This window comes from Phoenix dactylifera, chromosome 1, assembly GCF_051530095.1.
Source record: "Phoenix dactylifera cultivar Ajwa chromosome 1, Ajwa_hap1_PhDact_Kaust_v1.1, whole genome shotgun sequence".
NCBI classification, from domain to species: Eukaryota; Viridiplantae; Streptophyta; class Magnoliopsida; order Arecales; family Arecaceae; genus Phoenix; species Phoenix dactylifera.
Window position 1 is genome coordinate 44,003,406 of NC_143190.1, and position 24,082 is coordinate 44,027,487.

The 24,082-nt window shown below is 38.9% G+C and overlaps 2 protein-coding genes across 13 annotated transcripts; both read right to left on the reverse strand.

Moving 5' to 3' along the window:
* Positions 1-4,176: 4,176 nt before the first annotated feature.
* LOC103712807 (universal stress protein A-like protein) lies at positions 4,177-9,545 on the reverse strand. Its single transcript, XM_008799445.5, has 4 exons — positions 9,221-9,545; positions 8,780-8,871; positions 6,646-6,764; positions 4,177-4,431 (listed from the first exon to the last, which is right to left on the reverse strand). Exons 1-4 carry the CDS (start codon positions 9,411-9,413, stop codon positions 4,353-4,355), a joined length of 483 nt encoding a protein of 160 aa, XP_008797667.1. The 5' UTR covers positions 9,414-9,545; the 3' UTR covers positions 4,177-4,352.
* Positions 9,546-10,627: 1,082 nt separating this feature from the next.
* LOC103712806 (zinc transporter) lies at positions 10,628-23,939 on the reverse strand. 12 transcript variants are annotated; one of them, XR_005511650.3, is made up of 13 exons: positions 23,570-23,919; positions 19,582-19,774; positions 19,365-19,450; positions 17,992-18,076; positions 17,239-17,317; positions 16,917-17,044; positions 16,738-16,824; positions 16,481-16,593; positions 16,198-16,328; positions 13,424-13,537; positions 12,306-12,504; positions 12,137-12,222; positions 10,628-10,884 (listed from the first exon to the last, which is right to left on the reverse strand). XR_005511650.3 is itself a non-coding variant. In XM_039125798.3 (11 exons), exons 1-10 carry the CDS (start codon positions 23,617-23,619, stop codon positions 13,425-13,427), a joined length of 1,065 nt encoding a protein of 354 aa, XP_038981726.1. In that variant the 5' UTR covers positions 23,620-23,939; the 3' UTR covers positions 10,628-10,884; position 13,424. The 12 variants fall into 12 exon arrangements, 5 of the variants coding, with proteins under 5 accessions (XP_038981726.1, XP_088558567.1, XP_038981727.1 ...); XR_005511649.3 differs by lacking the exon at positions 12,306-12,504; XR_005511648.3 differs by having other exon boundaries at positions 12,306-13,537.
* Between the last annotated feature and the right edge of the window lie 143 nt (positions 23,940-24,082).

Sequence of the window (24,082 nt, forward strand, 5' to 3'; positions counted from 1 at the left end):
GCCTTCTGATTTGGGTGCTTTAATTTGTGGGTGGTCCATTTTTCCCCCCAACACTACCCTCCGATTTCCGAGTTCGAGCTACTTTTTGGCTCGAGCGAAGGAAATAGTCCAGTCGTCGATCATCCTGTAATATAGCCAAATGTCTATGGAGATGTACGTTCCAAGTAGGGTGTACCTCTCATGGAGTTGGAGCTAAGTGCTTCAGGTCGACTCAGTGGCCTTCTTTGGCTTGTGGTCGACTCAGCAGGGAGATGTAGATATCCGGAGACGACGGACCTTGTCCGTTGGCGACCGTGCGCCTCCACTCAGATCGGGGCGACGTTGGAGATATAGATATCCGGAAATGTAGATATCCGGAGACGACGGACCTTGTCCGTTGGCGACTATGCACCCCCACTCAGATCGGGGCAACGTTGGAGATGTAGATATCCGGAGACGACGGACCTTGTCCGTTCGCGATCGTGCGCTCCCACTCAGATCGGGGCGACGTTGGAGATGTAGATATCCGGAAACGACGGACCTTGTCCGTTGGCGACCATGCGCCCCCACTCAGATCGGGGCGACGTTGGAGATGTAGATATCCGGAGACGACGGACCTTGTCCGTTGGCGACCGTGCGCTCCCACTTAGATCGGGGCGACGTTGGAGATGTAGATTTTTGCAGGTCAGCTTTTACCTTCTCCGACCTGGAAATATATTGAATATTGAAATTATTTAAAGCCAAAGTGACGTCTCGTACCTTTTGGAGGCATTTTGACGGCTCCCGAGCTCCAAAGTCCCTCAAGACTTGGCCTAGCACTAGCTTTCTTTGGCTCAGCACTAGCTTTCTTTGGTTCAATTTTCTGGGGGAGGTGTTTTGCGCTCAGGCTTCTGAGCTCGACAGCCTGCGGAGCTCGGCCTTCTGTGCTCGGCGGCCTTCTGTGCTCGGCATTCTGACCTCGACAGCCTGCATGAGCTCGGCCTGGATGAGACTGCTGCAGGTCGTGGCTACAGCATGTGGATGACGAGCTCGGCCTTCTGAGCTCGGCTCGGCCTGCATGAGCTCGGCCTTCTGAGGTCGGCTCGGCCTGTATGAGCTCGGCTTGGATGAGACTGCTGCAGGTCGTGGCTGCAGCATGTAGATGATGAGCTCGGCTTGGCCTGCATGAGCTCGGCGGGGGCTTCGGTGATGGCGACGCTCTGAAGGAAAGCAACGTCGCGGACGCCGTCCTGAGGACTTGCACCCGTGAGGAGGGAGTACATGCGGGTTTCTTATTTGCTGCCGGAAGACAGAAGACTTGGATGAAATTTAATGGGGCTGTACCCTTTGCCACAGAGGCTTACAATCCCATTTTAAAGCTCCATAACTCTCCTTCTCCAGACCTCAGCTTTTATTTCTTTTTCCCTCCAACTCGTTGACGTGAGACTTGGGCGACTACTTCTCACTGGTTGCCCCCACATACGTCATTGCAGCGGGAGCCATGCCTGATTCGAGATAGCTCGGGAGAAAATTTCTTCCTCTGCTTAACATGAACCCGTGGAGGCGGCACAGGAGGGGCCTCCACTTGTTGCAGGCTTTGGGCTGCAATGGCTAGTGCTTGGACTTGCTGCACTAGTGCGTCGAAGTGCTCGGGTTGGACTTGTGGAACTTGATCTACCGGAGATCTTGGTGGTGAATTCTAGACTGAGCGTTCGGGACTTGGAGCATGATGTCGAGAGGCATTAAAGACTCCTCTGCTCCTTAGTTTCATGGCCGCAACTCGGACCCTTCCTCCAGCGCCAACTGTTGCTGAAAATTGGACCCGGAGGCGGCCGCGGACCGAGGAGGAGGAGCCCCGGTGCTGGAACGGCGGGTGGCGGCGGTCCGTCGGCGGGCAGCGTCCTCTAGGAGACCTGCAAAAAGTCAGTGGCCGGGGTTTCCGGCGCCGGCCCTCCGATGCTTAAGTCAGAAGGGGGCTTAATTTTGGAGAAGGAGATGGACTGTATGTAGAAGTCCGAAACCTTTCCTTGGGAGGAAGAAGCCCCTTTTTAGAGAGAGAAGCTCCCCTTTTATAGGGGGAGTGCCAGGGTTACCTGTGATGTGACTGGACGAATTAATGGGTTACCGTCACGATTCGACATGGGCGTGGAAGTAATGAGTTGCCGTGGATGGCCCATTCCCATCATGGGAGGAGATGGCGTGCAGCCAGAGCTTGCTTGTGGCGCGCAGTGCAGTACATTCTTGGAAATGGTGAGACGTTGACAATCGTAGCAGGGTATGGTCCCTGGTTGATATGTCGTGGCGTGGCCGGCAAGTAAAGCATGGTGAGGTGAGGCTGCTGCAGGGCATGGCCGCAGCATGTGGACGACAAGGTCGGCCTTCTGAGGTCGGCTCGGCCTTCTGAGCTTGGCAGCCTTCTGGGCTTGGCAGCCTTCTGAGCTCGGCTTGCATGAGCTCGGCTCGTCCTTTTGAGCTCGGCTTGGCCTGCATGAGCTTGACCTTCTGAGCTGGGCAGCCTTCTTTGCTCGGCAGCCTTCTAGGCTTGGCAGCCTTCTGAGCTCGGCTTGCATGAGCTCAGCTCGGCCTTTTGAGCTCGGCTTGCATGAGCTCGACTCGGCCTTCTAATTTGGATGCTTTAATTTGTGGGTGATCCATTTTTCCCCCCAATAGTAGTGTTTCGAGAATACGTTGTAAACTATACAATCATCATCATCCATGCTTCTTTCCCTCAAATATGGAGTAGTCTATAAAGTAAAAGTCTTAGCTAATATGGGTCTATGAAAGAATTAAGTAGAAATTTATTTAAGGATATTAAAGATATCCATTGATCAGACTGTGTGAACTATCATCCGATGAACTGATGAAGAAACTTACAAAGAGAATATTGAGATATGACCTAGATCAGGAACACCATATTCATTTGTTTGTTCTCAAGATTAGTCATGGGCATATAACCATATAGCCCCTTCCATGCAATATTGTCAGTGCGATCAAATCAAGAATAATGCATCCCCTTCATATGCAGTAATAACTTGCCATTATAGACTAGAATCAGATCCAGACCCAACGTAAGCAGGGCCGGCCCGAGCCCTAGGCGACCGAGGCGGTCGCCTAGGGCCCCGGGCCAATGGAAGGCCTTGGGAGGCTGACCAAAAGGAAGCAAAGGCCCCATATAAAACGGGATTTGGAGCTGGCTACGAGTCTTCCCCCTTGATGGAAGGGAGATGGAGAGTTTCCAGGCCTGTAGAGGGGCAATTTGGGAAGTTGGGAACAGTAGTTTTGTTTTGGGTGGGGGGAGAGAGAGAGAGAGGAGGGATTTGGTTGGCTTGATAGACGCCTGAAGCCACTCTTATCTTTCATCCCTTCTCTTTTTTGGTTTTGGTCTTGGTTTTTCTTCCCTCACATTACTCCTGATCTAGCTGGGCCATCCGGAAGAAAGATAGGGGGATTGGAGATGGACTTCTTGGAGGGTGGAGATTCTTTTAGTTTTCTCCTCTCGGTTTCTTCTCCTCTTTTGGGAGAAAAGAAGGGAGGGGGTTGAATGGCTGTTGTGCTGTGATGTTGCAGTTGCCGCTTGGGTACTCACTTGAAGGGGAGATGGTGGGATGGGGTGAATTTTCCATAATGACCCTACTTTCTCTTATAGAGAGGATCCTTTATGGACAAATTTTTTTCTTTACCTTGACCATGAAGTGCCATGGGATGACCTTTTCATGGTAAACAGTATTGCCAAGTATTATCTCAGTTATTTAATCAGTTTCATGGCCCTTCATTTAAAGTAATTACTTTTATGTGCTTCCATTCAAGAATTATATTAAATTAAAAAGGCTTCTTGTCTATCTTTGTTAAATTCATGTATCTTCGTTGAAATAATATACTTGATAGCTATCTACTTTTATATATTTTTTAAGTATTTTATATTTATTTTAAAAATTAATAAGCTTCCATTCAAGAATTATATTAAATTAAAAAGGCTTCTTGTTTATCTTTGTTAAATTCATGTATCTTCGTTGAAATAATATACTTGATAGCTATCTACTTTTATATATTTTTTAAGTATTTTATATTTATTTTAAAAATTATTATTAAAAAAAAGAGGCTCCGTTCATTGGATTCGCCTTAGGCCCCAGAATATATTGAGCCGCCCCTGAATGTAAGTACAACAGTAACAAAACCAAATAACAAATAGTACCAGAACTGGATAAGATAAACATCAGGTGAACACAGAAAAACTATGTGATTGAATCAAATTTAATCCAATGTAAAACATTGATAAGGATGGTCATGCCGATAATGGCAAATACCAAATCACAGAAGATTTATTCCCATCAAATATGCTGGAGGAAAGTTCTCCATGACATTACATCAAAGTTTAACTCAGAAAGAAGAAATATTTACTCTGATTTCTTTACAACAAGGACAGGACACTTGGCATTATGCACACAGTAGTTGCTCACGCTCCCAAGGAAAGCCCTGTTTATCAGATATCATCAATCAATAACTGATACTTAAAAAACTAATGCCCACTACTTGATATTGGTGAATACATGAAAAATATATCCTTGTGCCAAATCAAGATCTTGTGCATCTTCAAGCAAAACGAATTTCTATATGTTACTGAAATGAATTTTGTAGTTGTAATTAGATAACTCCAGAAATCAAACATTTCTATATAGTTTCTCTATATACAGTGAGTAAATTTTTAGCTAAAACAGGAAGGGTCCATTGCCCAAGTAAAACATGATAGATACAAATAGCTAAGATGGCCAATAGAAATTATACTGTATCTAGAGCTAGCATTGGCAGATTATGTATGCATATACCTTGTCTATCCAGGAATGGCATAGCTATATTACCAGTAGTGATCTAGGGCTGCTATAATAGGATCTTGGGCTTTCTAGAGTGTATTAAAAGACATTTGCATGTTGTCAGACATTTGTTCCTCAAGCTTTGCGGAAGGATCACTTTTCAGGACAGGTCACCTGGAACGAAAGGAATCATTTTTCAGGGCACAGGTCGCCTGGTCTTATAACGTAGCCTTTGAGGCCATGCCTCTGTTTGAGATGACCAGTCTATGATGCAACCATCTTCCTATTCAGGATGGCATAAGATCTGGTGATATAATCACAAGGGCTGGTTAGAGAAATGATCGGATGAAGAAATCAAGCGAGAGGTTTTGTACAATTTCACTTGAAAATGCTACATTATAGTGTCTGATTCTTTATTTTATTTTATTTGGTGGAGTTCATCGTCCAATAATTAGTGGTTTATTGGAAACAGACAACCTGGAACTGGCCCAATCTAGACCTATCCATGAAAAACTCAAATGAAATTTGGTATAGACCATGCAGATTTGGACCTGACTGATCAGTCCCAAGTATATTTGGCGAATGCATCCGATCTGCTACTAAATTGGAGACCTAAAGCTAGCTCAGAAGGGTCTGGGTCAAGCAGGATGCGAACCTGATCTATTTGCAGCCTTGTTGTTATGCGGGAGCAAATAATTGTTGAAAAAAATTGTATGTGACCATTTACTATGGACTCCTGGATTGGTCCTACCATCACGTTTGGCTAGAGTATTATTATCCACCTAGGATGAAATTAATGGGTCCTAGCAAACTCGTGATACATTGGGAGTAACTTTGACGCCACTTTGCATTTTCATGCTTTGTTTCAGCCATTTTTTCACCTCACTTGATCTATTGAATGCGATCTTATGAAGATTTTTTATTATTCTCAATCTCCTCATAGTGTTTGCTTTAGGCAACTTAGCTATCGATAATGCATTCTCTCCAGTAGTTTAATTTGGCCTCTTAAGTGTTAGAATCCAGTTAATGTTAATCCCATATCCAAGGAACTAGGGCATGGGTCGAACTGTCGTAAGAAATAAGATGTTCAATATAATTATGCTAAAAGAGTAGATTATTTTGGAGAATATAACATATAGGCCCCAAATTCATGAAACTTGGGTACAGCCATGTTCAGTCACTCAGCAAGACAAATGCTAGAAGAGAGAATGGCTTGAGGAGAAACTGAAACCACGAAACATATCCGCTTAGAAAAAAAGCACATTAATGTTGTGTCCTGTGTGATGCTACTCAGGCACTAGCACTTATTCCAAAAGTTAGAGATGTCGAAAAACATGTAAGGTTAGAATAAAGGACAATTCCTCTTTAAAAAAAGCAATCGCTATCCGTTCGTCAAGATGCTTTGGCCATTTAGTTCATATGACTTGAATGGTTTCAGCCCAAGAACAAGCTGAATAATAGGAATAAACAAACTAAAGTTGAAAGAAAAATGACATCATGAAGAAATATGAAAGAGTTGATAAATAAATATAATAACTGTTTTATGTTTAAGCTCTACTATAATTAGTCAGTTCTGTTTACATCACCTTTGGAAAAAACTAAAATCTTATCATGCGACAGTTTTTGTTTTTTGTATGCCATTTTTTTTAAATATATGAGTGGCACTATTATTTGTTCTTTTTCCTTTCTTTAACATCAAATTGAGGGGTCATATTGTCCCCTTTAGCACCTTCCGCATTAATGCCTCAAATGGAATTATTTATGGTGAAAGATCATCCAATTTCAGAGGAAAAGGGTTAAACACATGCAAAACCTATGTAATTTTAAAGATAAAAATGGTTAAAGAAAAAGACCAGAAGGAATAATAAAGGACACCAACCTCTGTAAGGTTCCTTTACCCTGATTACCCAAAATAAGCAAATTGACATCAAACTTTTCAACTGCTTGGCATATGGCTTCTTTAGGATCTCCCACCTCTGTAATTGTTTCTGCTACTACCTGTAATGCCATAATATATTTTAAACATATGTACATATATATATATAGATGTATATGTGTGTGTGTGTGTTATGTTTAAATTTTTATGGAAAATGTCACATTCTGTATAACTTGAACTAATTTGACAAGCTGATACAGCCTTAGAAGCACTAAAGTTTATAGTTATTACCATTGCCATTCGTGTCCAAAGTTAGAGAACAGTATTTATTCTATACAAAAATCATATAGAAGAAAATAGAAATTGTCACTTTTATTTTGTTTGAAAGAAAAGAAATTACATTGTACTAAAATGAAGTAAGGAAATTATTCTCCATATGGTGCTTAAAGTAAACAAGAAAAATACATTGCAGCAACAGAAGGAAGGAAACAATTTTTCATGGAATCTTGTCCTTGAATTTCTCCTTCGAAGCTTCAAACAAAGCAATGGAGAAGTAATGGAGCCATCACTTTAGTATTGTCACAGAAATAGTCTTCTAATGCAGCAACTAATTCCTTTTCAACCTCAGTCTTTTTTTTTTTTTCGCTCCTCTTCAAAAAGACTGCACTTACTTCAGTCTTTTTCAACTTAATCCCTAAGACTGCACTTAAATCCTTCTCTTTGGTCTTCAATTAAACTAACCGTTCTTTCAGTTTTTAGCACTTATTTAGCATTTAATGGTGCTTCTTTGTTTGTCTTGTACGAAGAAAGATCTGTTTCCGCCTCTTTATTCTACTGTGTCCTTGCAAAACAAAGAGTTGCAAATTTAGCAAGAGCCTCCAATTCTTCTATCATCTTAGCAAAACCAAAATTCTAATCCTAGTGCTCATTATACATTAATGCCCAGAGAAGATGAACAACTACAGTACTTAGTGATCTCATCCTCGAAAACTTAACAACTAGGATGCCCAGAAAAGGTACACAGATCACAGAGCTCCTCATTGCCAATTAAAAGGACCCCACAAGTCACTCATACATGCAAGGGCTTGCCTCAGTTTCCTCAGATATGTGCATCTGAGGATCCCTTTCACACAATTATATGAGCCATTCGAGCATACTTGCATATTCCCTGAGCACTTAGCATGCCCGCGTGTAGAAGGGAAGAGTATGCAGCTTTCTGCACCTACGCCATGAGACTAGGTCCCAAGGTAACACATGACTAGAATGAAAGCACCAATTCTTCTGAACTGAGCTATTGACTTAAGGCAAGCTGATACAAACCTAAAAGCACAACTTACCCCATTTTGCACAATGATTCACAGCAAGGCCATAGAACCACTAAGCCTTGGTCCAAGAAACAGTAAATTTGCGTGCATGCTAGTTTGCACAACAAGATGAGATGGCATATCAAGTGTGATATGTGCCACAAAGCACCCAGTGCATATATGAGTGCAGTGTACCAAGGTTCAAAGAAGATTTGGCAAAAGACACAAGATAGCGAATTGCTAAGAATCAACCATCCATGCTTTATGACTTCGCCACTTCAAGAACACACGAGAAGCAGATCTTTTGTAGAAAACATGCAACAGATCTAAGAAACTGTACTTTAATGCAAAAAACTGAAATAACAAGGACAGCATTTGAAATAGAAATGACTGAATCATCCATTTTGAAATTCAAGTGTTTATTTGTGTATTCATTTAACCATGTTTCCTAAAATTAATAAATAATTATCGATACCATTGAGGACACTAAGTAGGACCTTAAACAATGTGGATGAACTACAGCTAATTGCCCGTCCTAATACCATAATCAACTTCAACATGATCCATTGTTAGGTGGACATAATATTACTAAACATGGGAAACTTAACTGACCTAAGATTGTCATTATGATTAATCAAGAAGTTAACAGTTTCAGTGATTTACAATCAACTATAAATTCAAGTTGTTTTATAACGGAGTAGAAAATTGAAGGACTAAAAAGGAATGATAGATATACTAAAGGAATAATCTGCGTCCAAATTTCATCGAAGCTGGATCCAAGATGAGTGCAGAGAATGAAAAATCGATAAAGAGATGGAAGCTCATGGTCATACCCCGCGCTCAGAACAGATCTCCTTTGCCTTCTCCAAGAGAGCAACCGAAACCTTCTGCTGGTGTTCCTGCACCGACCGAATCAACTCGGGGGCTACACGCAACCCGCAGAGACGATAAAAAGAGTCATTCGCATGATCGGATCAAAAGAAACATGCAGATTATATAAACAGTTCGAAATTCAAACCAGCCAGAGTTTCAACTCCTTGAGAAAGACTTCTCGATTTCCAAATATTGGAACCGACCGACGATCGGATGCAATCGAGCTGCAATTTTTGCTAAACGGAAAGGGCAAAATCTTTTCTACCAACCGTGCAACTTACCGGTAAGCAACAAGAAGTGCTTCCATTAATTTTATTTTGGTTTTTGGTAGAATCAAGAAGATTCTTTCGAGAGAGGGAAGGGGAAAAAAAGAAGAAAGAAAGGGGGGGAAGAAAACGTACCGGGAGAGCCGTAGGATGCAGCAGCGAGGATGCTGATGCTCTGGAGGGGCTGGACGGTGAAAATGATGAGAGGGGAGGAGAGGGAATCGCGGAGATTGGCGAGGGCCCAATCCAGGGCGTGGTGGCTGCACTCGCTCTCGTCGATGGCCACCATCGCCCTCTTCTTCGTGCTCTCTCCCTCGCCCCCTGCCATTGATCGATTCCTTCCGCTCACCTTACCTTGCCTTCGCTCGCGCGTTCTTTCTTCTTACTTTTATTTTTTTTCCTCAGTCTATCCAATGTGCCATGTGAGGGAGGTAGCTTCCTTCTTTTACGCTATTTGTAGGAAAGGAAGGGGAAATGGAAAGCGTAACGCACGGGAAGTAAATGCTGGGGATTGTTCTAGAGTCGGATAAACGTGCCGGGACTTGCCTCTTTTGGTTGGCACCGCGGTGGGACCGCTTTTTTGCCCACAGAACTAGTATAACAATCCGGATAAACATCCTAAATCTAGGTGAGACTAGACACATATATGTTGGAATCTTCGTATGTTTTATGATTCTCATATATCATGATCAACCAGTAGTTAGCCTATGTGAATTCATGCTACAGTATCTCTCAAACTATATAAGTCATTGGCCGAGTTCTTTTATTATTTGTCACAATTCAAATTTTCAACCAAAATAATTAGTCAAAAAAAATTAAAATTTTTAATTTTACATAATTATTTAATTTTTTAAACAAACAATTAATATAAAATTTAACACAAACCTGTCCGCACGGTCCTTACAATTAGGACACTAACACGTCCGTTTGAGTGGTTTTTCAAGCAGTAAATCCAGCGGCGATGCCTTGTTTGTCGGCAGACCGACCAGCCACGGAGCCCATCAGCATCGCGCAAAAACCGCTCGGTTCGGGCCCGCGCTCAGTCGCTCACACCTTCGTACCTCTCTATTTAGAATTTAGAGGTATTAGATCTGATTGTTGGATGGCACAACTTGAAAAAGAATGAGATCTGTATAATTATGGTGGGTGAGGAAACAGAAAACGTTAGAGTTGAAATCCATGGAGGCCTTCGAGTCACCACTGATCACGCCTTCTCTATTTTCTTGTACATCAAGTTTTAAAAGCATGAAAAATAATAATCATGAAGACTTTTTCAGTTTGATGTTAATGATAAAGCAGGTTAAGCTTATAAATCTACTTCTAAGAAGAAGCAAAAAAAAATTAGCACTGACAAAGCCACCTCCCTGGTCGGCCAAAGCCTTTTTTGAGAAACACCTACACAGCAGTTTATATAGCGACCTTTGAATAACTACATTTCGTCCTAGCATCCTAGTACCTCTGCCAATTGCAACTACATTTCTTCATGGTAGCTCATTTGACCATATCAGCAACAATTCGGCAGCCAATGTACACACCGGTGACTTTATCAGCAATACAAGAATGGTGCAGGATATAACATACAAACATTCCAAATACAATGTCACAGGTAAATGATGAGCCATGGCATGCCATGTTGATTGTTTGCGTACAATCAGAGCAACTGCTGTAATAAATCTTCAATGAATTAAACTGAGTTAGAGGAGAAAAGACGATTTTCATAGAAAGGAAAACACCGCTCTAAGCTTCATTTTCCACAAAAGTTGAGGTATTGAGAGATGGGTTTCTAAACTTTTTAAGTGCTGCAAAACAAACATTAGAGCAAGATCAGTTGATAAACGATGCAGGCCAAAAAAAAAAAATCATGGTCACTTTTGAAAAAGCAAATGCAGAAATGAATCCAAAGACCCTTTCAAAACTAAACAATCTATCATTCATCAGGATTAATAAAAAAAAAGAGAGAAGAAAGAATAGCCCGGAGAAATGCACCCGTGGAACATTGTAACTAAACTGATATAAAATATAGTAAATTAGAATTACAAAAACAAAATCAATATGTCTCGTGCTTTTGTTTATTTTCAATGAAAAGCACTTGCATGGATGATGCAGAATGGCATTGAATAGTTGATACTGTCCAGTACCTTGCATCATGCTATAAGAATGAATCCTCAGTATTTTGAGGCTAAAAAATGTTTCCTTGTGGATCAAATTGGCATGATAATTTGGCACTTTGGAAAACCATACATATAACAAAAATCTCTATCTATATCAAAAGTCCCTTCTGAATCTGAATGAATGCAAGATTGGTTGTTGCTTAGGTTTGCATTCAGTAATCAAACCAATACCCCTTTATATTTGTCAAAGGTATAAGTCAGGTCATATTACTATTCAAACATTTAACAATCCATAGCTCAATCAAAGCCAGCAGTTGGTAGAAACTGAACATGCTAATGGAGCTGCATGTAGCTGGAAGCCTGCAATTTCTGAAACTCCAGTACTTTGTTGTAGCTAAAGAATGAACCCAGCCAGGCTTAGCAGTACCTCGTCTCAACCTATAGTTGTTTTGGCCAAAGGTTGGGTTGTAATGATTGGGCTGCTTGCTGAAGTTACAGTTTCATGTGGATCTGCAATTACAGCAAGACAAACTGGGAAAGAAGCAGTTACTCAAACCCTACAGGTGAAGGGATTTACAAGTTTTAGATGCTACAATACATGCATTTAATTTGAAATACTCTGCTAAAACTGAAACCTAGTAGCCTTTATTTGCACTGTCACGGAGATGGTTATATAGAACTCTAATAAGCCACATGCTAATGCACTACTATAGCATGGGTGTAGCAGCACATAGCACTAGAGGCCATCCAGCAGCAGTAGTACCAATTTGATTACTGTAGTCAGAACTTTTGTAGCTCTTTTCACTAGAGTGAACTCTACTAGTAATCTAAGAATATAGTAACTGAACTGCAGCACTAGCATTTTAAACATATGTTCAAATATACCTATAATGTAATATATTGATGCCATTTTAAAAAACAAACATCCTTGTCTGGCTACCTTTCTATGAATAAAATTTCATGCACCAAACTTGCGTCCACATTCTCATTGATCTAATTACAAAGAAACGTGCTTCATGCTGAGTCCTACAAAATAATAGAAGATACAAATTATTCTGATGCTGAATTAGCAGAAAATAAAAAGTTGAGAGGACTGGTGTGGAACTTACAGCGGAGATTGTTTAAGAAATAATGACTCAAGAAAAAATTAGTTCCTTGCATTATACTACACATAAGCAGCAGCAATGGTCTCCTTCGTGATCTTACTTTGCAAAACAAAAGTAGAAGTGAGTACCAAATTTGCCTTGACCATGAATTTGGCACCGCTTTCCAGAGGGTTGGCATAAGGTTGACAACTAATTGCAATTCCTGTTCATACATAAAGCCTTCTTAACAACAAGTTCTGCTCTGTATCTCACCCAATATTTGATAGGGAAAGGATTGAGCTGTAATGATGACAATGATACAGATGATGATCTATTTTTTGGGCTTTTCATCCTCTTTTTATGTTTCTCCACTTATCTCCTTTTTTTGACAATCAAAAGAGAACAAAGAAAAAGCCTCATCATAATTTGTGGCATTTCCTGAGACTGAATCTGATTGTACCAATGTTCAACAAGAAGTTTGACTGATCCCCAGCCAGCTCTTCTGGTGGATTAGCTATATACAGGCCAAAAGCATAGAATTAGAAAGAACCAGCCAGTATGAATTGCTATGGCCTGCTTTGGAGTTGATTATTCCGTGGAGCTATTATTAGAGTTATTTAGGACTTCATCATAATTTTAACTGTTGAGAAGAATGTGACCTTGCTGCACTAATAGTCATGGATGCACCTCAGGACAGTGAAACCTAGGTTGCCAAGAGCACAACTATTGATATTTGAGTTATGAAAAAAAATTATCTCAGAATTTAGAATCATTTCAATTCATTGTGACAGATCACCATTAATTACTCTAGTCATGTCACAGTTGCTCTTATGGGCTACCATCATCAGTAGCTTATAAGTTCACCTATCAAACTTGATGGATCACCTATCTACCAACTTGGACATGGTAAATCAAGGTAAACCAGGAATGCTGAACTGGTTATATTCATTGTGGTGGTAATCAGTAATTAACGTGTCCCAAAGAACTTTCTATCTCTATATTACTGTGCCAAGAACATTAAACAAAGCTAACTGGTGAGCATTTATGAAAGAGACTACTTTATATGGTAAATAAACTACTCTACAGATACAAATATTTAGATGGATTAGCTTAAATAGTAAATCAACAATCAGAGCACATACATCAGCTTGGAAGTGGGGACATCTGCAATTGACTCTGAAATGTTCCATCTGGTATTTCTTGAGGATCTAAATGGTCCTTTTTTGAGCGCTCCAGAGAAGTTGCTTCAAAAATGCCTAGTAAATGGACCATATTTAATGACATCAGATACATAGAAATGCAAGAATACTATTTATAATAGATAAATCAAATGCATGAATACATGTTCAATATACAGGTTTGGAAAAAACACAATGGCTAGCATCAAAATCTCCGAATTCATAACTTGTAACCTTGGGACATACATAAAGATTAAATCCAAGTGAACACATTCGCTTGCAAATTAAAAGGTTGGAACAGTTAAGAGAAGAGGTGAAAGACCAGGATGTTGTGCAACAACGGTCTGATAAGAACAAGAGGAGCTTAGATTGAATAAGAATCAGAAAACAAGAGAGGACCAAATAACCTTAAATAAAACTGGTGAGAAAGAACTCAAAAACTCACTGTCAAATGGTGATGGCCCTAGTTGGAATAAATAAGAAAAAGGATTCATAAGACCAGCATCAAACAGTAGGAGATAAGACTCTGATTATTTACTAATATAAATAAGTTTGGGATAATTGACACCCAGCCCTTTGTTTGGCTAAATTTGCAATTCAATGTTCAATCCCTGTTCACTGACCTGCCCCCTGATTTGAAGGCTGTTTAATGTTCAGCCTTTGGCCCTGTACAAACTGACACATAACTGTCTGAAAAATGGACATAACTGTGTACATAAAGTTAAGCGTGCGGAAAAGAGACATAATTGTGAGTAAAACACTGGTGTAACTGTGCAAAGGACTAAGCTAGGGTCGGAGGAACCGGTATCGGGCACTATAACGGTTTTCCGGCGGGACGACTCGATATGGGCTACCGTGGAAGAGAGGAAGAGAGAGAGAGAGAGAGAGAGAGAGAGAGAGAGAGAGAGAGAAGGAGGAGAGAGGCTGGCGGAGGGTGGCAAACACCAGCGGAGGGCCGCGAGGGGGGCGGCGGTGGCCGCGGCGGGCGGGGTGGCGGCTGGTTCTCCTTGTTCAAACGAAACAGGGGTCCGGCCGCGGCTAAAAAATTTTGAAATTTGCCAACTTCACTTAAAAATTTCGAAATTTTTTAGCCATGGTTGGACCCCTGTTTCGAATGAAACAGAAAAATCAGCCACAGCCTCCGCCGGTTCCCCGCGGTCTCTCCCTCTCCCTCCCCCGTTCTCTCTCTCTTTTCTTCTCCTTCTCTGGCTCTAGCAACGGGTCTTCTTTTTGTTGCCGAAACCGTACCTGTGAGATACCGGTACGGCTCGAGTTGGCCAGAACTGCCCGGTTCGGATAAGGACCAGATGTAAAATAGCAGTCAACATAAGGACCCAATATTAAGTTCCCCAATGATTTTGGCTCCAATCTCAGGACACCTCCAATTAAAACAATTTTGAGACTATTAAACATTTGATGCACATAGTAAGTGCATACTAGTCATTCTAAAATAACATCTAAAAATAGAAGGTTCATCAGTCTATTTCTTGCAAATATTCTGACGGGAAAATTGCTTCCAAGGGAAAAACTAGCACTAGGACTATATAAGTTACGCAAAATCAGTGCCTTGCATGGAGATTAACATACTCAGTTCAATATACAGCAAATGAGAAATATCTAATACAACAGTTAACATCAAATCCAGAGAATGCTCGCCACAATAATCAAGGCAAACATGATGACCAAAATCTGGTCCTTCAAACAGCTTTAATAATGTATTAATTAAAAAATTTTGGCTTCATTATGACTATGTCCTTAAAACTAAGATATGTAAATCAAACCCAAATACTTCCTGTGATAGCTTGCTATCCTGCAGCTTATTCTACTGCCTTAAAATTATATGCTCTTGTATTTAAAGTGGCACTAAATGCTTGACTTAGGTGTGGCCAGCCAAACTTGCCCAATCCAATCAGGTAGGCCTGATCAAATTTCAACCTGGCACCAAGCTGATTGAAAACTACCCTGGCCAAGCTTGATCAAGATCATAATTTGAATGTGTACATAAGGATGGACTATGCTCCTCTCTACAGGAGAGGATATCTACTTCTTTCGAGTCCAAAATCAATAATAGGGCATTTAAATCGAAGATCTGCACCATTGATTATAATCAATACTACTAAAATTGCCTAGAAACCAAATATCACATATTTTGGTGGTCTATAACCTATGCATCATATGAATACAAAAATGGACAGCTGTCTCTATGATAGTGTGTTATAATTTATAATATATCATCAAGCATTTAAATTGAGAATCTATCTTATTGATCATGATCGACATATGTTAAAACATATATAGATTGAAAATCAATAGATTCTAATGTTGAGATCATAGCAAAACATTGTCTCACACTATTTTTGAACATTGCTTTTTGGTAAACACATACCGGAATGTACATATCTACAAACGTACTAAATGACATTTGATAATTAATGCAAATGTCAAGTACACCAGGCAAGCAATAATGTTAGTTCTATATAACGAAAAATGTCCAAGCACGGGCTGTGTGCATCATCAAGATTTTCCTAAAGTTTTTAACACAAAATAATAGTTACAAACAATAACTGCTCTGGCTTCTTAGAAGTTAGAATTTGGTAAATTAGAGTTTCTTTATTTCAATTAAACATGAAAGACAAGTGATATAGGCTTCTGCATCACTTAGCTAATGTCTAAACCACTACATGTGAATCATCCGAAAAAGATAAGCTAAAATAAAAGGGAGGAATCATGAAATGTACCAAATCCCAGAATCAAGGAGCAAATCAGAAAACCTAACAGTGAGAAGTCCATTTTGTATAACATCTCCATAATAATGATGCATCCTCCTGAAATCATTAAATGTCTTGGAGAAGAGAAAACAAGATGCAATCTGCAGACAGGTGAATCTGACATAAGCTAAAACCCTCAGTATATACATTGATTTATTTCCACAAAGCATGAAAGGGAAACAATAAGTGGGTTCAAACTATGTAAAATTGCTAAGTTCATTAAACATGTGCTTGCAACACTGTGGGAAGTTACCTTTCCTCAGCAACATTATCAATATAGAATATAAAAATAATTCCAAAGAGGATTGTACTCAAATAAGCCCAACTTGGAAATTGGAACTTGGCGATGCTATCGGTTGTTGATCCCTGCAATAAATGAAAACAAATTAAAAACATATAATGAAGCAAAATGCTATAGAGCTTAACAATAAAAAATTTCATGCAGGGCAAACATAATTTTCACAAGTTAACAACTATTGCATGTATAAAGACAAGTCAACCTATACTTACCAAGATTGTATCCCACATGGCGAGAGGGAAAAGAAAGCATGTAGCCGAAGCAACAGTAATTGCATGAAGTCTCCTCTTAAGCTGATTCTATAAGAAAATGCAAGCGATCATTAGCTACTATATGTGTCAAATTCCAAGTAGTAGGAAAGATAGAATATCTCCTAAAAAGGTAATAATACCTTGAGTGACACACGCCGTGCAATTACCCTTCTCAAAGCTGATAAGATTCCAGCAGAGATGGGCACTGCTATTTCTTTAATTCCTAAAATTTGCTTTTCCTGTGCCAGTGGTTCTGAACCAAAGCTATCTATAAATAGCATTATCAAGTCAAGTTCCATGTAATTACTAGAATGTCCTTTTGCTATAACAAAAATAGTAAATTCTTCCACAATTAAGAATATCATATCTATGCTATCTTATTGCAAGTTTTCACAGTTCACAGTACTTAAGATGCTGGGTTTTCATATCAGCATATCTAAATTTCCATTACATATTGGATACAGAAGGGTGAATTTGTTCTTGTGGCCCATCCTTCTGATAAGAAATAATATGCTGCCACCATAGCAACAAGTCCACCCACCTAGAAAAAAAATAAGAAGATATAGTTGTTATATCCGTATATTATGTGATTGTCTTCTCACAGAATGCTGCAGGAAAATGATAGAATAGTACACAGAAGAATTAAATTATGTTCCTTGTGATATTTCTCTAAGCATAAAACAAATCAGAACTTTCTGCATGTTGACCGTTTAAATCAACTAGCATGCCACAAAAGATTAAATCAAACTGAAATATGCAGGCCTAAGAAAAAAGAAATGATTTAGATCACAACTCATTGCAGATGGCTGCACGGCAATTGCAGATCATGATCCCAGCCCAATACCACCCTGCCCTGTCCACCCCAATCCCAGGCCCGCTTGAATGGCAGTCACTCCATGTGTTTTACACGCAGGAATTCATGGGGCTTGTCACAACTATTTGTGACCTAAAAAATGTAAATAATGGATATCTAATAGCCCTGTAAAATGGTCATGACCAACAAGATTTACAATATTCTTTTTCTTTGCCTCCCATCTAAGTAAGATTTACAATACCAAAGTCAACCATATCAGTGCTACTCTCGCCAAAGCTTAGCTCTTAGATATACGACCGGACAGCTGCACACGTGATGCCATGCTTGCAGCCAGCACTGTAAAAACTCCTCTTCAAGAAATTAATTAATTTATTTATGCTCGATAGTACATGACAACTTACTTTTTTCCAAATATTAGCTCTTCGTCCATACAATACCGCAGATAAAACTCCAAGGACAGCACCCGCATACTCTGCCGATATAGTTCTGCAGCCTCAACAGAAAGGTAAATTAAACCTCAGAATATGAATATACAAGAAAAGAAAGTAATAAATTAAGTGATATATCAGTTGCAGATTATTCCAGCTTTATGCATATTGTGAGAGATTACAAGGTTTGCTTGGTGGAAGGTGGAGAGAAACAAAGTGAATGCAAGAAATTTCATAGCTGACACAAGTATTAATCCCCTGAGGAGGCTCTTTTATGTTCAAAAGCAGGCTTCCCAAGAGAATAGAAATTGACTGTGTAAACAACTGCTACACAGTAGAGAGCAAAAATGTAAACTTATGCTCTTTAAATGTGAGCATAACTTATTTTATTGCTAATCATAGTTCTCCCATTTTATATCTCTTGTCATAATAGTCTATTATGCCACAACTATTGGCAAACATCAGACAGACATGGTCAAGTAAAATTACTCGAATGCAAGGTCACCATGTAGTGTGGAAAGGTAAACAGATTTATGTCCAATTCGGCACATCAGTTTCCTGAAGAGTTACTCTAAATACAGGGTTTATCCCGCACAAGTTATTGGAGCATACTTACCAAGTGCAAAGTCCTGTTTTAGTTCTGAAGTGATCAAGGTCTGAAAGGCTGCTCCATGTCATACTGTTCGATATTATAAATAGTCCTAACATTAAGTAATGTTTTATGTCTAGCAATAGTGGCTTACTGCACTGACATACTCAAATACATGGCCTATAATTGGTATTGAAGTAAAATATCCTTCAAACATGAAATGCATCATCTCATTCAGGCAGATTCTGAGCAACTTGTTTTCTCCTTCAAGTCCCTCTATTAGTCATTTGCATGCTGATAAAAACTGAATCACAGCAGTAACTACAAACCAACAGTCATTCATCAAACAATTCAAGAAAGAAAACTTCTTTTGAATAAAAGATAACATAGGCAACTTTTAATTTATAATAACTAAGTGCACTGAAATGTTCATAAATTTATAGACTCTTCAACAAACTGATGCTTCAGTATTTGAATCAAAGCAACATTAACTATAATTACAGTAAGAAAAGTGTTTTTCTAAAACTCAATAAATCCAAAAAATATATATACCTAAGAGTCTTGTATTGTAAAATTTAATATCAAGTCTGGTTATGGATAAACTATTACTTACTCTTAAAGATACTCTTCTTCAAATGTATTAAATAGTCAAGTATTTTCCTGCCTTAAATACAATAAGTTTCTGAAAAAACAAATGTTAAGATAGGGGTGGCATTGTACTCCACCCCATGATGTAAATATGTACCAGTAGACTTACATAAGTGGACCACATGATGAAAGGCCTTTCCCCCACAATATATAGTATAATGCCATTATTCCTCCATTTATTACAGTAGGTACAACCTGAAAAACTGATGTCCTTTCAGGAAAAACATGTAATTCCAGAAATTAATTTATATTGATAACACTACAAACTACAATGATGGCACATAATCCTTTTACACAAGAAGTAAAATTAAGGAATCATAGGTAACCTGTGAATTGGGCAGGGGCCTCCCTTTCCAAGGCTTCTGCAGAACCAGGAAGATGATAGAAGCTGGGACCAGACAACTGAAAATAAAAGCTATTACTGAATCTCCTTGATGGGATAGATAGTGGTACATGGAGTAGACGGACCAGATCCTCATGAAATTGCCAATAACATGTATTATTTGCAATGGAGTGTGCCTACAAAATAAATAAATATGACAAATGTTACTCAAAATGATCCACAAGTACAGCATTTGAGGAAAATAAAGTGAAATGTGTCACAGAAGAAACTTAAAAAATGCTTGCTCATAAGAATCAAAAAAAAATGTTACAAGAGCTTAGACATAATATTATTCGCAGGCATGATTTCACCAAGTCTCAATTGAATGAAAAAGATAGTTTATCCAAGAAATTAGGTGTCAGTATATAATAGTCTATATGGTAACAGAAAAATACAAGCTACCATTGTAATGTGAGTCTAATTATGACATTCTAGAACATAGATAAAAGTTCATAAAAATAATATGCAATAATAAAAAAGAGACACAGAAAGGGTAACAGATGGATTTGTACATGATCAAACAAAGTTGTAGTGCTGAGGAATAACTTAGCAGTTAGCATCATGTAATAGTTCAAATAAAAAATAAATACCATGGCCACTTTTTTAAGCCTTGACTATCAGTGCAGTCACCTGACCTCCCCAGAGTAGAAAATGTTTCTCCTTCCAGTGAATCTCAAATCATTAACATCAAAATTTTACTAATAAAAATTATATTCTCTCTCTCTCCCTCTCTCTCTCCAAACTTCCCAAAGTTGCATGAGGGAAGATATTCTAGATAGCTACACTTTCTATTCCAGAAATTAGTCAGTTCCAGGCAAATATTTAGTCCTGTACATGAAAGTGGGTTAAAGAAACCAGGTCAACTTACAGGCACCAGATTGTCCAAACAGTCAGAAAAACAGTAGCAGCTGGTCTGATGGTTCATCCTTAACAAGGCATGACATTTTCTCCCAAGTTAGTTGGGCCTCCTATTTGCAAGTTCTTTATTATCAAATTATACCCATAATAGTTCTGCAGACAAAAATTTAACTCAAGCTACAATAAGTCCCTGCAAATGTCTAACAGCTAAACAAGATTGGACAAAACAAGCCAACAACTTCCTCTCTCTCATCTTCCATCTCTGATTTTCTCACATTTGCTCTCCCTTTCCATACATCCCAAAACCCCTTATTGAAAATATAAAAAGGAAATTCTATTAACTCAAACGAGGCTAAACAAAGTTGGTTAATGAGACAGTAAGAAGCTTTCCCAGGTTAGCCAGAATATAAGGTAACGAAGAAGAAATCCCTAAAGTTGCCAAATCCTAGCACCATGTGGTCCAAGGTAGTACAAGCAGAAAAATCTTTCTCCTTCAGCCCAATCAAAAGCTTGTCCAAAGACCATCTTGCGATAGATAATCTAAAGGAATCTGGAATATGTAACCATGTTTTAGAAATTGTCATTCCAAAAATTCCAAAAAACAACATAAGTGGCAATGCTTATCCACTACTTGGATCCTTCACTTTCTTATTTCTGAAAGTCAAGAAAGACCAGAAATTTCTAAAATTCCAAAACTGACAACAAAGGATATGAGAAAAGGCTGCAAAGATCTCACTCTTACAAACATCCAATTCGCAAAGGAAATAACCTTGGAGAGATTCTAATGTTTGTTTTCTTAATATTAATGTATGATTTAAAGTTCATAGCAAAAGATATTGCTCAAATGACAAGTCTCTACATAGTATCATTTAGAAGAAAAAAATCCATTCCTTCTATTCATTACATATATAAACAGTGTGCAACAAACTTTAAGCAAATGCTCAACGAAGTGGTCAATTTTGTTTCAATTTCAGTGTTTTTCTAAATACCAATCTATGCTTATAGTCTATTGCATAAGATAATAGATAAAAATAATGGAAAGTCCATACTTATCAGAATGAAAAGATAATATAAAATCTGTCCCTTCCTCCCATTATACATGAAAATAATCAAAGCTTAATATGCTGGTCTCCTTTAGTGGCATAATAAAAGATCTAGGATGACCTCAATACAAGACTACCTACGTGATGTGTATACTTTGCATAATCACTCCCACAAGCCTCAAGGTATTTATCAAGAGTAACTCAAGATACAATGCAAGACAAAGCTCAATGCAGTCTTTTAAAACAGTGATATGAGTATCCATTTCCAGGAAGTGATTTTCCAACATGTTGGTTGACAAGGTGAAATTTAAAAGAAGAATTACATACATAACTGACAATTTATTTGAGGATAGTAATTTGAACAATTAAACTCCTATTCCAAGCAATCCCCTAAAGTCAAAAGAACTTGGCAACACAATAGTGAGAAGTCAATTGCATATTATAGATAAAAATTTTCAAACGAACCTATGCGACATGTAAAACAGCTTGCGGAAATGTTGATGGAATTAAGCAAGCATTCTCTATTTTCGACAATAATTTACTGCAGACACAACCATTTTGTAATTTGTTAAGAAGTGGAAACAACTTAAGCAAATCTAGAGGACCTATAGATTTTTACTTCTAGTTGATATGTCCTGCATGTAATTATATATGCATAAATTATCGCTTTGTTTTCTTCCAGGTCCATGCTGATGGGACAACACACGGATGACGATGACAACCTTATGTAACACCAATATTGCAAAACATCTAGAGCACCAACTTGCACTAACCGATTATTTTTAGTGCTTCAAACCTCCTAAATTTTCACTTTGCCATCACCTTAAGCAAGAATATCCTCTCTGTTTTTCACCTTGCATTTTTTTACATCAGATAAACTTTCCCCTATGAATGCAATTACTGTATCAATGGATTGATTTGGCTCAACCTTTCATACAAGGAAGCAATGCTCCATCCAAATATGTTTGGTCTAACAATAGGCCAGATTTGTTTAACATGTAGCCACCAGCACATCCTCCCAATACGCAAATGGCCCCAACACCCAAATGATAAATTTTTAGGTAAAAAGCCTAATGTAATTGGAATCAATTGGTAATACTTGGATTGTTCAGTTATTGGAATCAATGGGCATCAACTGTCATCCTTGATCCCTAAAAAATTCTTTCCCATCAAAGGGTCAACTACAGGTCTACAATGATGGGCATTTTGTCACACTTATGGTTTCTAGTCCCTTCAGGATCCAAATCATGGTCTCAAGACTCTCCTCTTGAAACTCATATATCTCCACAGCTAGCTAGTGAATGCCTTGGCATCTATTTTTCATTTATGTACCAAAGAACGTTCGAGGTGAAAAAAGACCCACATGACTGAGGCTCTCATTCTCCACATATACAAACAACCTTTTAAGGGTAAAAGAAATATATATTGATATAATACAAAGGGAAAAGTTTTCCAAGCAAATAGGCTGCCCTTTGAGCTCAATATATGAAAAATATTATAATCATCTGAATGTACAGCCCCAATTCCAGTCCGGCAAAAAATGGTAACTTTCATGAAAAATGATAGCTCACAAATCTCTTCCCAGCTAACTGATACAAGAACGAAAAAGTTAGCATAATATTTTTCCTTACAAAAGAGACATTCAAGATCATGCGAAGCCCATAAACCTCCCAGAATCATTAATCCAATGTCCATGGAAATCTCAACAGAAATCAGCAGCCAATTATCTCATTGCGTACCGGTAATCCTGCCTGTTGGGATTTTCTACAGGATTGGGTTAGGATTTACCAAAAGGAAAAATATTACAACCCTATTTAGGCATATTCAAAACTAAAAGAGGAGCGGCGACGACGAGCCAAGAAATGGACCTTTGTACAAATCTTAGACTGCCTAACTTAGAATTTTCCATGTTTAGGTCTAAGGGCAAAAAAAAAAAAAAACAAAGAAAGAACGAAAAGATCCAAGCAAAAGCGCATTACAAACTAAACTAAAAGGAACAAGAAAAGGAAGTAGAAGGAATTGGGTATTTGCCTGATGGAAGTGGAACGGGAATCAGAGACGGACGGCCTCGGAGACATCATATTGAGATTTCCGTCTGCTCCCAGGGGTTTAATGAGAGATCAAACGAAGGAGAAGACAGCAGAACAATTGGATTTCTTCTTCCTTACTGCTGCCGCTGCTCGGCCTTCTTCGGACGATTTCGAGGGGAAGACCCGAGGATGGCCCGGGGTTCAAGAAACGGGCACGCGAAGCCAATCTGGCGTGCGAGGCCTCTCCGATTCCATGTAAAGTGAATCCTGTAGCACGTGAGATGCTCTGAGTTCAGCCTTCTTCAGGGGTAAGCCACCGGAGATCCAAGAAAAAAACAAACCCTACATTTCAACGAGATACTTGCGGGCATGAAAGCTAACTCGAGTCCATGTCACCTTTTTTTTCTTTCTTTTATTATTATTATTATTATTATTTTATTTTTTTATTTTTTTTAAAATAGCGGTATCATATAATGTGTAAAGATATAACCAAAAAAATCAAAAAATAAAACAT

What these genes read in the sequence shown, in the direction of transcription:
- LOC103712807 (XM_008799445.5), bottom strand. Translation starts at nt 9,413, where the DNA reads ATGGCAGGGGGCGAGGGAGAGAGCACGAAGAAGAGGGCGATGGTGGCC. An exon ending in AGATCTGTTCTGAGCGCGGG is followed by an intron (nt 6,765 to 8,779) that starts GTATGACCATGA and finishes ATGGCATTACAG; the next exon opens with GTAGTAGCAGAAACAATTAC. An exon ending in GGTAAAGGAACCTTACAGAG is followed by an intron (nt 4,432 to 6,645) that starts GTTGGTGTCCTT and finishes TCTGATAAACAG; the next exon opens with GGCTTTCCTTGGGAGCGTGA.
- LOC103712806 (XM_039125798.3), bottom strand. Translation starts at nt 23,619, where the DNA reads ATGATGTCTCCGAGGCCGTCCGTCTCTGATTCCCGTTCCACTTCCATC. An exon ending in GAGCTAATATTTGGAAAAAA is followed by an intron (nt 17,318 to 17,991) that starts GTAAGTTGTCAT and finishes TTTTTTTTCTAG; the next exon opens with GTGGGTGGACTTGTTGCTAT. An exon ending in CCATGTGGGATACAATCTTG is followed by an intron (nt 16,594 to 16,737) that starts GTAAGTATAGGT and finishes CATTTATTGCAG; the next exon opens with GGATCAACAACCGATAGCAT.